The sequence below is a fragment of the Eriocheir sinensis genome, chromosome 58 (assembly GCF_024679095.1).
Source record: "Eriocheir sinensis breed Jianghai 21 chromosome 58, ASM2467909v1, whole genome shotgun sequence".
Taxonomy (NCBI): domain Eukaryota; kingdom Metazoa; phylum Arthropoda; class Malacostraca; order Decapoda; family Varunidae; genus Eriocheir; species Eriocheir sinensis.
Window position 1 is genome coordinate 9355924 of NC_066566.1, and position 14144 is coordinate 9370067.

The window sequence follows — 14144 nt, forward strand, 5'->3', positions numbered from 1 at the left end:
AAAAATCCCTAAATGTAGGGAATTTCCCTGGATCTAGGGTATTTTCTCCCCCACACACACTTAAAAAAAATATGCGATAACGACGGATTTCGTGTCCCCCACTCGAAACCCCGCATTCCCACAGGTCCCCAAGCTTGTTTTGGGGGTGAGGGGGAAGTATGGGTAAGCAATAGAATTTTACCCATGAAAGTAAGGAAAGTCCCCAACACATACTCTTGTAATCTATTCCAATATAACCTAGCAGCTGCCACATCCTGTCTGTTGACGAGTGTCAACAAATACGGTAATTCCAACGATACCCCATAATCCTGTGAAGGTATTGACACCCCTCTCCAACTTACTATTCAGTATCTTTGTCTCAGCCATACAATAAGACAGGGGACACAAGTGACAAAGATTTTAACCCGTGGGCTTCAGCTATGGAAAGCAGAGAAGTGGCCGAGAAACGACAAAATTACACAGCATTCTGAGACTAAGAAAAGAGCATGGAACGTATATCAGAGTACTCCTCTCGTAACCATAAAGCCATTAAATGTATTAACTTCTACTCAAACTCCATTCTTTTTGGGTGGTGTTTGTTACAAAATAAACAGTCTCGTGGCACGTGGCATCTAGCGAGAGTCGCTTGTTGTCTACTATAGAGAATTTGACAAGTGATTACTGTATGGATAGCTAACTGAGTATGCCATGACCTTACAGCACGACCTATGACAAAAAAGCCCACCTCAAGATCACTCACCCACCACAATGACCCAGGGCATTCATGGTGGGTTGCGCTATGCCACCACCGCCTACAATTAGCTCAAATTAAGTGTTTTATGGCAAGCCCTTTTTATGGTCCACCGTACCACGGCCACGACTCGTGAAAGCCCTAAAAAGGTGAAAGCCCTAAAAAGGGTCGACAACACCTTATGCTTATGTTGAACCAGTCTATAATACTGTGGGTCAGGCCAATCCTTTCTGGAAAAAAAGTGTTTTGCATTAATACATTACCAAGGTATGTAAAACTTTTGATGACCTTGACATCTTAACCACATTCATAAACAGACTGAACTGTGTCATTCAATAAGCCTACAAATAACTGTACCTTGATTTTGGCCCAGCAGAGCTTCAATCCCAGAACTTCTCCTCATGCAGCACTTTGAGAGCCAACACCAGGACCTCAAGTGATTCAATGAGAAGTACAGCATCATCAAGGAAAACAAGGCTAGTGACCTTGATATCGCCAACAGATGCTCGACAGTGACTTTGATCAACAACTTTGCTTAACCCTTTCCTTGCGCGCGGGACGGGACGCGACTATCCCCTCAGGCACAGTCAGGCAGCCCAATGGGGGGTCTCTTTTAACCTCTGTATCTCAAAAACTATTCATCACAGCTAAAAACTAAAAACACCATTGGAAAGAGGAGGTCCAGATCTATAGGAGTCGGTTATGCATGCCTCTCTTGCGAATGTACATGCACGTTCAGGGAGTGTTGAATGTTAACACTTACATCATTGCCTGTGGGATGATCAGCCATATTGAGAGAACTGCGGACATCTCTCCTTCAGATTCTGGCAAGGGAGTATAGCCAACTGCAATATTTACAACTATTTGGTCAAAGAATCAGTCAGGTGATAGGTGAAGCTATGCAAAAATGGCGCTATATTGGGCAAGAACATCCACCAGTTACTCATCAGTAGATTTGCCGCGCTGGGCTGATATGATTTTCCACCAAATTTAGTGAAGAACCCACTCAATTGGCAATCCTGTGTTGTGAGAATTAGTGTTGGAACACTCTCATATGCAGGAGATTTGAGTATGGGTGGAACTCGTAGCGAGCGTTTAGCACCACCAGCAAATACCCCTAACGCTTGCTGCGAATGTTTAGCAATTAAAGGGTTAAACTCAGTCCATGCAAGTGTTGAAAAGTGATAGAGCAAGGAGGCACCCCTACCTCACTCCTGAATTAAAACAAGTCAGAAATGCCTTCCTCACTTCACAACACTCTCAGTCACATAGTAAAGGCAGTCATCAGGTCAATAATCCTTGCAGGAATCCCACAGATCTGCAGAAAGTCCCAGAGAGCCTCATGATGTACTGAGTCAAAAGCCTTCTTGAGATTGACAGAAGCTGTGAGTAGCCCTTGCCAAAACTCGTGTCAGCATTCCACAAGGACGTGAAGTACTATGATCTGGTCAATTGTTGCCTTGCCATTCGTGAACCCAGATTACTTAGGTCTCTGAAACTTTCGCAAATTAGACTGAATTCACATCAGCAGCTGATGAGCAAGCACTTTGCCCAGCACACTGAGCAGTGCAATACCACAGTAATTGTTGCAGTCCTGTTGGTCCCCTTTCCCTTTCCAGATAGGGACAACAAACCCCCTTTTCCAGTCACTGGGAATGGCAATGGACTGCCGCAGGGCAGACAGTACCAGATGTAAATTGAAAATCTGTAGGAGTGACATGACAGTTGGTGTTGTGTAGGGAAATGTTCATTGTATCCAAAACTGGTCCTATGAAAAATGCTTAGACCAGAATGGATTTTCATTGTTTTTTTATTTTGAGAAATGTTCATTTACAGATTTTACTATTAAAAATGTCTAAATGTCTCAGTCAACAAATGTTGTTTTTCCTCTTTAACTGAAGACTTCAGCAGTGTGCATGAATCCTTTTCATATCATTAATTGAATTTTTGTTTTTAGGACGCCGGAGTAATCTGCGACTGGCCTTCCCTGGTCAGCCAAAAACCAACAATGACCGTCCACACAACAACCTAGAGTTCCCTGCTTCGGGCTACCCTACCACTCAAATGTAAGCCCATAATAGTCTCTTTCACTCACCTACTGTAATGCATCATTTCAGATGAATACTTCTCAGTATAGACTAATTATGAGAATTGTGTCCAGTTGTAATATATTTTTGCAAAGATGTGCTTACAGAATAAACTGGTTTTCCCTTGTTTAATTCAGATACTCCACTATTTATAAACTTTTTCAGTATATAAGTGTCTGAATGACTTGAGATGAGTTTATTATTGATCCATTGAGATTCACTGTATAGAACCACTGATAGGTGTTGGAGAATTTTTTGGACAAAGCTCTTGGGTGCAGAGGAGGTGCTAGCATTTGGCCAGTATAAGCAATATACTGACTAGTCCGTTCATTCCGTCTGTCCATCAACAAAGCGGGAATTTTGATGGATGTGGCACCTGCACATTTCTAGTTCATGAATACGTGACAACCAACTGTTGTGATAGACATTCAAGCTTATTTTTCAATAATATATTTGAATATTTATGTGTACAAAAAACAACTCAGTCATTTGCATCGCTAATCTAACATACAAGCACAGGAAAAGACAAACTTGTATCAAAATAACAAAGTCACATCATGCTTGAACAATTTATGGTTTTTCAAATTCATTGATTGATAGCTCATTTCAGGTATATTAAATGACATATGGCTCTGCAAGCCCATGTAAAGGATATCTTAATAATTTACTGCATGTAAATAATGATTATTAATCAAAATAACATGAAATAGTAAATAATAACTGTTGAATACGAAGCTAGGCTATTTAGAATATTAGGCTACCCATGCTGTTTACATGCAACACATCAAAATTCTTTATGTATAGTTGCGGGTAGGCAGTGGCTGAGTGGTTAGCGTGCTGGGCTCACATTCACCACGCCATGGACAACATCGGTTTGAATCCCCACGCTACCACCTGGGATTTTTCAGTCACCACCGAGTGGCCTAAGACTAGCCACATGCTGTCCAGAAGACTACCCATCAACCCGGACTCTAGAAAAAAAGGAAAAAGAAAAAAAAAAGACACTTGTAGAGTCAGATGTCACTATGTACCTGAATGAGATGAAATCTGGGTATCTGAAAGGCTATAGATCGATTATGATCAGACTATACTATTTGACATAAAAATTGTTCTTTCGTGTGCTTATATGGTAGATTATCATTGCAAGTCGGCATGTTTGCGGTTAACATAAAAGACTTGAGTTTTTTTGTATACACAAACATTCAAATATATCATTGAAAATAGAAAGCTGATCTTCACACAATCACGAACTAACAATGTGCAGGTGCCACATCTACGTTCGCGGGTGGACAGACGGAATGAAGTGGACTATAGTGGATGCCAAAATGAATGTCATTATGTGAAATGTTTCATAGAGGTCATTAGTAGAATAGTTCAAATGTCATAGAAAATTTCCCTTGAATACAAGGAATCACATGGAAACCCAGAGTAGACCTTACTCCTTTCCTCATTCCTTATAGCATTTAACAGTAGTATATTTTTTCAGTTCCATATTGACTCTACAGTTCAAACTCAAAGTGCCTACAAACCAGTGGCTCAAGTCATTTATGATGGGTTTCCTTTCTTTCTCCCGAACATATGGGAGCTACGGTATAATTTATTCTCCCTCTAGTAGTATTCACAAGGTTAAACTGTCATCATTCCTTTGCAACCTGTTCTCTCTGTATGCAGCAGCAAGTCGGTGATAACAATCATACTCTAATTAATTTATATTGAAATTGGATTGATATAGAAAAAAAAAAGTCTGGTGCTTTGTGTCATGGCCTTCCTCTTCAGCAACTTACCAGAAAGTGCTGTCATGCCTGTCAAGGTCTTCTCTTTAATACAAATGATATAGTTGACCAGCTCCCATATGACTAGGCTTTAATGTTGAGTGGCAGAAGAGGTTGTTTCATAAAAGGAACATAATTATGTTTTGTTCTAAATGGAGGAAATCATAGTGAGGTTTACAGGCTTCATGAGCCTGCTTGACTTTAAAAAAATCACAAGAAGTAGTACCTAAAGAAGTTTTTAGTAGCATTAGTATATACATGCTTTGACCTGACATATACATAACCCACTGGATAAAAAAATCTGGTGATGCCATATGCCACAGTAATGCTATTCACCACCACTTTGTACAGATTTTCCAATGTGAACACTGGGATGCTTTCACTGTACCATGCATAATACACAAGGACATAGGGAGGCTATAAGAAGCCAGATGGCCTACACATGACAGCATAGGATTACATAAAAGTGTGTAGAACCCAGTAAATTCTAAATGAGTCAAGAACCACCACAGATCAGCTTTCCTGTCATGATATTTCAAAATATAAAAATTTCAACAAATATTTGTTGTGACACCTGGACTCATCTTGAACAAAACACTGCTTCTAGTTAATATAATATTATAATATCTTAGAGAATGAATTAATCAATGGATGAGCAAAGTGCCTTATGCTCTGGGAAGTATGTAGTTTTGAAAGCATAATGAATCCTGCTTATATTTTACCATATCTCCATGGAAATGTAATATAGTCTATTTGACTCTAACTTGAACCTCTAGGCATGGCTGCCACATCACTCCATCACTCTCCTCAGAGGGTCTCTCTCTCTCTCTCTCTCTCTCTCTCTCTCTCTCTCTCTCTCTCTCTCTCTCTCTCTCTCTCTCTCTCTCTCTCTCTCTCACACACATTTGCGTTATATATAATCTCTTTTGCTTGGCTGTGCAGGATGTGAGTCTTCCATGGTTAAGGGAGGGTGAATGGTGTGGCCTGGCGCCTGTTGCCAAGGTCCCTTAGGCAGCAACGTCGCATGAGCCACGTTGCCCAGTGAAATGGAAGATTTACAGAGTCATTGTCTTTCCCTCAAATCCCAACCCATTCATAACACCGTGTAGTCGTATTATGAATATTTATATATATTCCATAAATAGATAACGTACAGACAAACAGTGAGACGGATTGCCATGCGCAGGTCATCGCTAGATGTGTGAACAATGGGAGGGTACCCAGGGATCAAGTTAGAGTTGATAGATTATAGGAGGATAATAGCTTATGTTGTTCTCACACATAAGAGATGAGTTTCTCTGATAATAACTAATGTTCTCACACATAAGAGATGAGTTTATCTGATAATAGCTAATGTTCTCACACATAAGAGATATGTTTTAGATATATAATCTTGCATCATCATGATTCTCTTGCATGATTGTATATGCCAAAGCTTGAAGAAGGGTAATGCATTTAGTTTTTAATTATTATCTGGGCTTATGCAGATCAACATTTTTCTCATATACAGGCACTTCTATTTTGATTTATTTCTATTTATTCAGATAATTTGTAGTGTACATAGTTTATTGGATATTTTAGGATAAACACATTAAAAACATGAAAATGAAGTTATGATTATAAGTATAGCATATAATTTTATGAATTTAAAAGAAATGATCCTTATCAACTGATAAATCTACAATTGCCATGGAGTGGCATACCCCTGATACCTTGCTATGAGTGATCTCTTAGAAACACACACACGCACACGCATGCACGTACACTAAGTAGGCAATTTATTGAGTTAGTAAAGTAGTAATGGGAAACTTGTTCTAAAGAGATAAAATTTGCATTTTATCCTGTTACAAACAGTACATGTAATATAATGCTAGAAAAATGTTGAGTAGGCAAATGTTGTATAAGTCTTTAATCTATCCTATTCTTTCTAATGTTATTTATCAACCAAAAAAGCAGCAAATGTAAACAAGGAAAGTTGAATTCTATTTATACTATAGAGGTCATTTCCAAAGGTTTGCTAATGTTTCAAGGCATCCAAGAGCATCACCTCCACCAGTACCGCCTAGAATCACTGTGAGCAGTGCAGGCACAAAGAGGGAGGGGCGTAGCAAGTCCTCCCCTGGAGGTGTGCGTGCAGCTCGTGTTGCCATGATGGGTCGGCCCATGGATACTGATGTGGCTGGCTTGCGTGGGACACCTGTTCCTGCATTGGTTAGAGCCACCCGCCTCTCCTCAGCCTCACCGCCTCCCCCCCCCATGAGGATTCCACAGAATGTACGAGAGCAAAAAAAAAAGCACTTGGTGCTGCATCTCCCACCTCCACACCACCACGGTCAACACCCTCGTCATGAGTCTCTCAGGGACCGCAGCCAGAAGAGGTGAAGAAAACTATGGTTGACATTCCACTGTGTATTACATATAGATATGGGTATGTGTGTATATGTGTATATATACCTACTTGCCTACCTACCTACACACACACACACACACACACACACACACACAAATATATATATATATATATATATATATATATATATATATATATATATATATATATATATATATATATATATATATATATATATATATATATATATATATATATATATATATATATATATATATATATATATATATATATATATATATATATATATATATATATATATATATATATATATATATATATATATATACACACACACACACACACACACACACACACACACACACACACTGTCAAACCTCGGTTCGTTTACGAGTGTTTTGATTTACGAGCAAAACTGTCTTAGTTTACGAACAGTGACTGGGTGTACAAGCATCCTGTTTGTGCATTCCCCCCGCTCAGTGGTGGGGACACAGGCTATATGGAGGCTGTCGGGGTTAAACGTGTACGTCCCTCTGAGGAGGAACCACAGACTCCTGCCGGGTGTCGGCTCATGAAGGGGAGGGGAGGATGCCCAATGACCGACTATCGGCTGACATCAGCGTAGTCGACCTAGTCAGTCTTTCGACAAGGACTGGCGTGTTTCTTTCTACAAGTCGAATACGTGAGCGTGGGTTCCCATTGTTTGCTGCAAGATGAGTGCTCAAAGCAAAAAACAATGGGAAGGAAGTCTCAGTTAGGGTTGCCACCTAGAGCTAAAACAAATAAGGAACGCAACATCTCATTCGCCAAATCAGACGAATCCATATTTTAAGGAACGGATGGCAACCCTAAAATTTCTCTAGCCTGCCATGACTGTCACCTGCTGTTGAAGGCAGGAGGAAGGGAGGAGGGACGTTATGACGCATATTTTACGCGTATTTCAGGACAACCTTTGACAAACATAATTTTATGGACCGAAAAACTCACTCAATACAGTTTTAAAATGTTAAATTTTATTTGCTTAACCATTCAGACAGCCAAATATGTAACAAATGGCATTCCGTATTTAAAGGAAAGGGTGACAAGTTAGTAACCCTAGTCTCAGTCTGCGTTGTAAACTCGTACGGGTAATATCCATGCGCTCATTTATGATTGCATTTTGCGAATTTAAGTGTTTTCAGCACTACAGTGTGTGTCCTTTGTGCCTTAAGAATGTCCCCAAGAAATATGGTTTAAAGGGATGGTGCTGCAAAGAAGAAAACTGGAATGGCGGATACTATGCTTGCAACAGGAACGAGGTGCGAGCCTCGGTGGCTTCTACACCCTCTCGGATGTGACTGACTCCCATTCACCCTTCATCTCGGACAATACGTCGGGTTAGCTTCACGTTGGTGGTCGAACGTAGTTCCAGTGCCTCAAGAATAGGGAAACTGCGGCTGCTAAACCCCGATGGAAAGCCTACACTTCAACCGTAATTAGCAGTTGCAGGAGTCTCCACAAAAACCGTAACACATTGATTTGTGTTCTATATTATTTATATTTGCTATTTGTTAATAAAATTACAGTCAACCCTCGATATAATGGACCCACTTATAATGGATTTCGGATATAACGAACAAGGTCAGACGGTCAGAAATCCACGGGGACCGACCGATAATAGTTTTTGAACCACCCGCTTTCGGTAACTACAATAGCCACCTCGCCCTCCTCCCTTTATCTGCTGCCCCATCCTTTGGTTACTGTAGTCTTTTTCAGAACACCAATGAAATATCATCCTTCTTGTGGTTTCCATTCTAATGAACACATTTATACCACAAGAAAGTCTTATGCATCAATCCAGGACGTAAATGTAATGGAAAATAGCCAAGTGTTTGTGAGTGTCGGTACTGACACACCTTAGGTGGTAGAGGGGGGTTAGGTTAAGTTATGTTTGGTCAGTAAATTTATTCATTATTCGGTGTGGGGCATGCAAATACGCAGCGCGGAATGGGACATGGCGGTGGGGTGCGTGGGCCGCTGACCAGTGTTGCGAAAAATACTTCCTCACAGAAATAAGTCGCTCTGCTGTCCAGCACGCATGTGCACTGGGAAAATACACATCAGGAAAAATATTAATTTCCCTAGTTTTGTTCTAGTTTGTCCACTTGTGATCTTTGTGAGCGGTGAGCAAGAAGTAGAAGCTGTAAGCAAGTTGAACATCTCTCTCTGCGAGTTATTTTGCTACTGCAGCTGCGGGCAGCGGCGGGTGTACAACAGGCATTGAAAAGTCAATCACTTAATGATTTGTGATAGAGACAGTTATCAGATTATTTCACAACACACCGAAAACTACCAAGAAAATAAAAGTTTCATCAGCCAGTGCGAGATTGGCGCACTTTTAAAATTTTACCCATACCCATAACAATACGTTCCCCCTATAGGGCCCCACTGCCAATCTGGCAGCCTCAGTGCCTTGCAGTCCATCCAAGTGAGCTATGCAGCTATACAGACAACGTGCACACATACACAATAAAAATATATATACACCTACGTTTATTAGGTTCGTCGGTATTATTTTACGTTTTATTTTTATTTTCGCTGCTTATAACGGACTTTCCACATTAACGGACTAAGTTCCCCCCAATTGAGGGTTTACTGTACTTTAATTCTGTATGAAATAACATGTAAAATAATTTTTACATAATATTTTGTTGAGATATGGGATGCATTAATGGGATTTACATTAATTTCAATGGGGAAATTCATTTTGATTTATGAGTGTTTTGGTGTGCAAGCAAAATTCCGAAACGAAATTAACTTGTAAACCGAAGTATGACTGTAACTTATGTATATATATATATATATATATATATATATATATATATATATATATATATATATATATATATATATATATATATATATATATATACATTCTGGCAGTGTTTATATGGGCCATCTTGCATTGATATATATATATATATATATATATATATATATATATATATATATATATATATATATATATATCTAGATATATAGGGTAGGGGTGACCGAACTGGTAGCATACTGGGCCCACATTCACTGCGTGATGGACGACGCGGGTTCGAATCCCCACGCTACCACTCAGATTTTTCAGTCACCGCCGAGTGGCTCAAAACTACCCACATGCTGTCCTGAAGACCACCCATCAACCCGGACTCTAGAGGAAGCCATCCAAGCGAATCAAGAACGAGTTCCGGGGGGCAGCATGAGCCAATGCAAGATGGCACCACTATAAACACTCACCTGCGCCAGAACGGGCTGGGCCGACCATCTGGCCCCACCTGGAAGAAGCCTTGGGCCGACCATCAGCCCCCACCAGGAAGATGCCTACTGGCGCAACAGGCAACGACGTAAAAAAAAAATATATATGTATATATATATATATATATATATATATATATATATATATATATATATATATATATATATACAGTCGTCCCTCAAATAGTACGAGGGTTAGGGACCCAGGATCCTCGTACTATTCGAAAATTCATATAAAATTAGTGCCCCCCTTAGAAACACACCTGGGCAGCGTTTCAGAGAGGGAATCAGGACTCCCGGAATGTCCTGAGTGCTCTTAAACGCGTGACGCGGCAGCATGAGTTCCCAACTCGGCACGTCCGCTGGCTCCTGACTTTGAGAGATGGAGCACCTCATGCTGTGATGACGTCATCAGCAAATATGGCAGCCCAAACAAACACATATAAGTGTTTCCATTGCATTTCACCTCTCTGTGCCACCATAACCACTGCAGCTTCCTTTCCATCTTCTGTTGTAAGGAGTTCGTCAGCCACGACAGCTAGTAATGCATGTTAAACGTCACCAGGAAGATCAGCGTACGACATTTTGCTGCGAGTGAGACTCTGTTACCATAGCAATGACAAGGCTTAGTAAAAGGACGACCTTATTTCCACTCTTGCAGCGCTCATGGAGCACTGGCAGTTACTGTGGCAAGAGGGAGTAAGCCGTTTCAAAGGCTATAGTTAGGACCGAAAGGGACAACTACCTCCCGAACCAAGATCAAGATGATAGATACAGCAAACACTGCTCTCATTCACATGATGTGCTCTCCCTACTGCAACGTAATTCATCCCAAAACGTAACTTCTCCTAATTCTGAATTCTTCTGCAAGGTGAACACCTATCTCGAACGCTTTGGGGTGCTTTCAACAGGTGTTTTGGTAGAACAGTGTTGCCACTCACGCCATGGCTTCTTGGTGTGACGAGCGGGAAATTTAAAACTCCTTAAAAAAATCTTCCATGACATTCCGTATAAAACCGAAACCGTACTACTGGAAACTGTACTATTTGAGGGACGACTATATATATATATATATATATATATATATATATATATATATATATATATATATATATATATATATATATATATATATATATATATATATATATTCAGCACCCAGAGTGATGGCGCATTATGTTTTTCGCTTCACAATGCATGAAAAATAGATAAGGAAAATGTTTATATGGTACTTATCTGACCTCTAATACTTTGTTGGGTTGCCTTTCCTCTTGAGGCAACTCTGAAGACATTTTGGGACCGACAAAGCCAGGTTTTGGAGAAAGGAAGGTTCCAGGTTCCCCCAGATCTTTTGGATGTGGGTGATCAGCTTATCCACTGTGGAGGTGTCACGGCCTCATAGTCGGCGCTTAATCTAGCTCCAGATGTTCTCGATTGGGTTGAAACCGGGACTATTACCTGGCCAGTTTTTAATGTATTCAATGTCCTGCATGAATATTTCACTTTTGCATTTTGTGAAACAGTCCTCCAGATGGTCAGCAAGAAGCTCAAGATAATGCTCTTTGTTGACAGTGAGTTTTTTTGGCAGCACTACTAAAGTCCCAGTGCCATGATACCCAAATGCTCCCCATACCATCACACTGCTTGGGTGTTTTACAGTTCCCTCAGTGTACTTAGGGAGATAAGGATCTGAGCCAAGACATAACCTCACTTTCCCTCCTCTGTTGCCAGTCACTGTAAAAGTTGTCTCATCCGACCACAAAACTGTTTTCCACTTCTCTTGAATACCAGGCTAAATATTTACGGCAAAACAAGAGTCTTTTCTCTTTTTTGTACTGCTGTAAAATGGGCTTCCTTCGTGGTGCACGATACTGGACGAAGGCGTTTCTGAATGATTCGCACTGAGACGTCCTGAAGGAGCCTTGGGTTCTTTTCCTTCAGTTCTTTTGCACTGATGCGAGGCTCATTGCCCACCTGACACTTCAGCACCTTCAGGGTCCTCATAGAAGTGACACGAGGCCTCCCTGTCCTTTTCTTCTTAGGTGGCGGTGAGACAGCACCTCCCGTGTCCCTAAATTTTTTTGTCCAACGCTGCACACTACGAAGCGCCACACCCATGATGGCAGTTATTTCTTTATTTCCTTTTCCCCCTAGGCTCAGGGAACGCACAGTGCAAACCCTAGCTTAAGCCTTGATGACTACCTAAATCCAGACTGGACTAGGTGAGTAGGGCTCTGTCCCTGTGGAGAAGGCATGCGGGTCCACTAGCACTCCTGCGGGAGTGAGGGCGGAACAAGAAATGCGGATAAGTACTGCCCTCGGTCCGACATGTGAAAGAAGGATTTTACCATGCTGTCGGTAGGGTGAGTAAAGGGTGGAGATAAAGGAACAGAGAGAGGGATAGAATCCGAAAGAGGGCAGTTTAGAAAGCAAAGACTTGTACCAGACTCTATCGAAGGCTTTCGATATGCCTAGCGCAACAGAGAAAGTTTCACCGAAATGGCTAAGAGAGGATGACCAAGAGTCAGTTTAGAGAGCAAGAAGATTGCCAGTAGAACGCCCCTTGCGGAACCCATACTGGCAATCAGATAGAAGGTTAGAAGTGGAAAGGTGCTTTTGAATCTTCTGGTTAAGGATTGATTCAAAAGCTTTAGATAGACAGGAAAGTAAAGCTATAGGGCAGTAGTTTGAGGGATTGGAACGGTCACCCTTCTTAGGCACAGGCTGTACAAAGGCATATATATATATATATATATATATATATATATATATATATATATATATATATATATATATATATATATATATATATATATATATATATATATATATATATATATATATATATATATATATATATATATATATATATATATATATATGTTACTCTTCTCTTCATCAGTGCTATTGTTGTTGTTATTATATAAAGAACTAAAAAGCAGTTTATTACATTGGAAACTAAGTTAAAAAATGTACTGACCACCCATATACCATTATTTACATGCTTTTAAGGTTCTAATATATATATATATATATATATATATATATATATATATATATATATATATATATATATATATATATATATATATATATATATATATATATATATATATATATATATATATATATATACTGTATTTCCCGCCATAAAAGGCACTTTTTCATAAAGGAAGATACGAAAAATCACCCTGCATCTTATACGCCAATGGTTCATGCTGTCCTGAAGACCACCCATCAAAGATGGCGCCACTATAAACACTTGCCGCTGACCATCAGGGGGCCATCATCAGGCACCCCGGAAGGAAGATGCCTACATAGGCAACAACAGTAAAAAAAAAACAAAATAGTTCCCAGATGTCCCCAGAATGAAATAGGCCATATTCTGCTGCATGTAGTGCGCACTTTTTTTCACTCAGAAAAAGCCTTAAAGTTACCCCTGCACGGTATACTCCGAAGGTACAAATTTTGATTTATTTAATTAAATGAATAGTGTGATACAATAGAAACGGAAAGTGTGAATAAGCAGACTTTGCGATGGACTGCAAGGCACTGAGGCTGTCAGGTTGACAGTGTGGCCCTGCGGGGGTGCTGTATGTTTATGGGTATGGATAAAATTTCACAATTGTGCCAATCTCACACTGGTAGATGAAACTTTTTTATATATATTGTTTTAAGGCTGTTATGAAATAATCTGATAACTGTCTCTATCACAAATCATTAAATGATTGACTTTTCAATGCCTGTTTTATGCCCGTCGCAGCCTGCAGCTGCAGTCCCAAAATAACTAGCAGAGAGAGATGTTCAACTTGCTTACAGTTTCTGCTTTTCACTCACCTTTCACAAAGATCACAAGTGGACAAACTAGAACAAAACCAGGCAAATTAATGTGTTTCCTG

At 40.0% G+C, this 14144-nt stretch overlaps 1 protein-coding gene across 5 annotated transcripts in view; it reads left to right on the forward strand.

Annotated features, from left to right (window-relative positions):
• The window catches only part of LOC126985135 (dual specificity mitogen-activated protein kinase kinase 4-like), a 66712-nt gene that overhangs the window by 11413 nt on the left and 41155 nt on the right, over positions 1 to 14144 (forward strand). For 3 of the 5 annotated variants that reach the window (XM_050839679.1, XM_050839681.1, XM_050839680.1), the window contains exons 2-3: positions 2688 to 2796; positions 6620 to 6967. In XM_050839679.1, coding sequence (XP_050695636.1) covers positions 2688 to 2796; positions 6620 to 6967 — 457 coding nt within the window. The remainder of the gene's footprint in view (positions 1 to 2687; positions 2797 to 6619; positions 6968 to 14144) is intronic. The other 2 variants (XM_050839683.1, XM_050839684.1) reach the window with 1 other exon arrangement.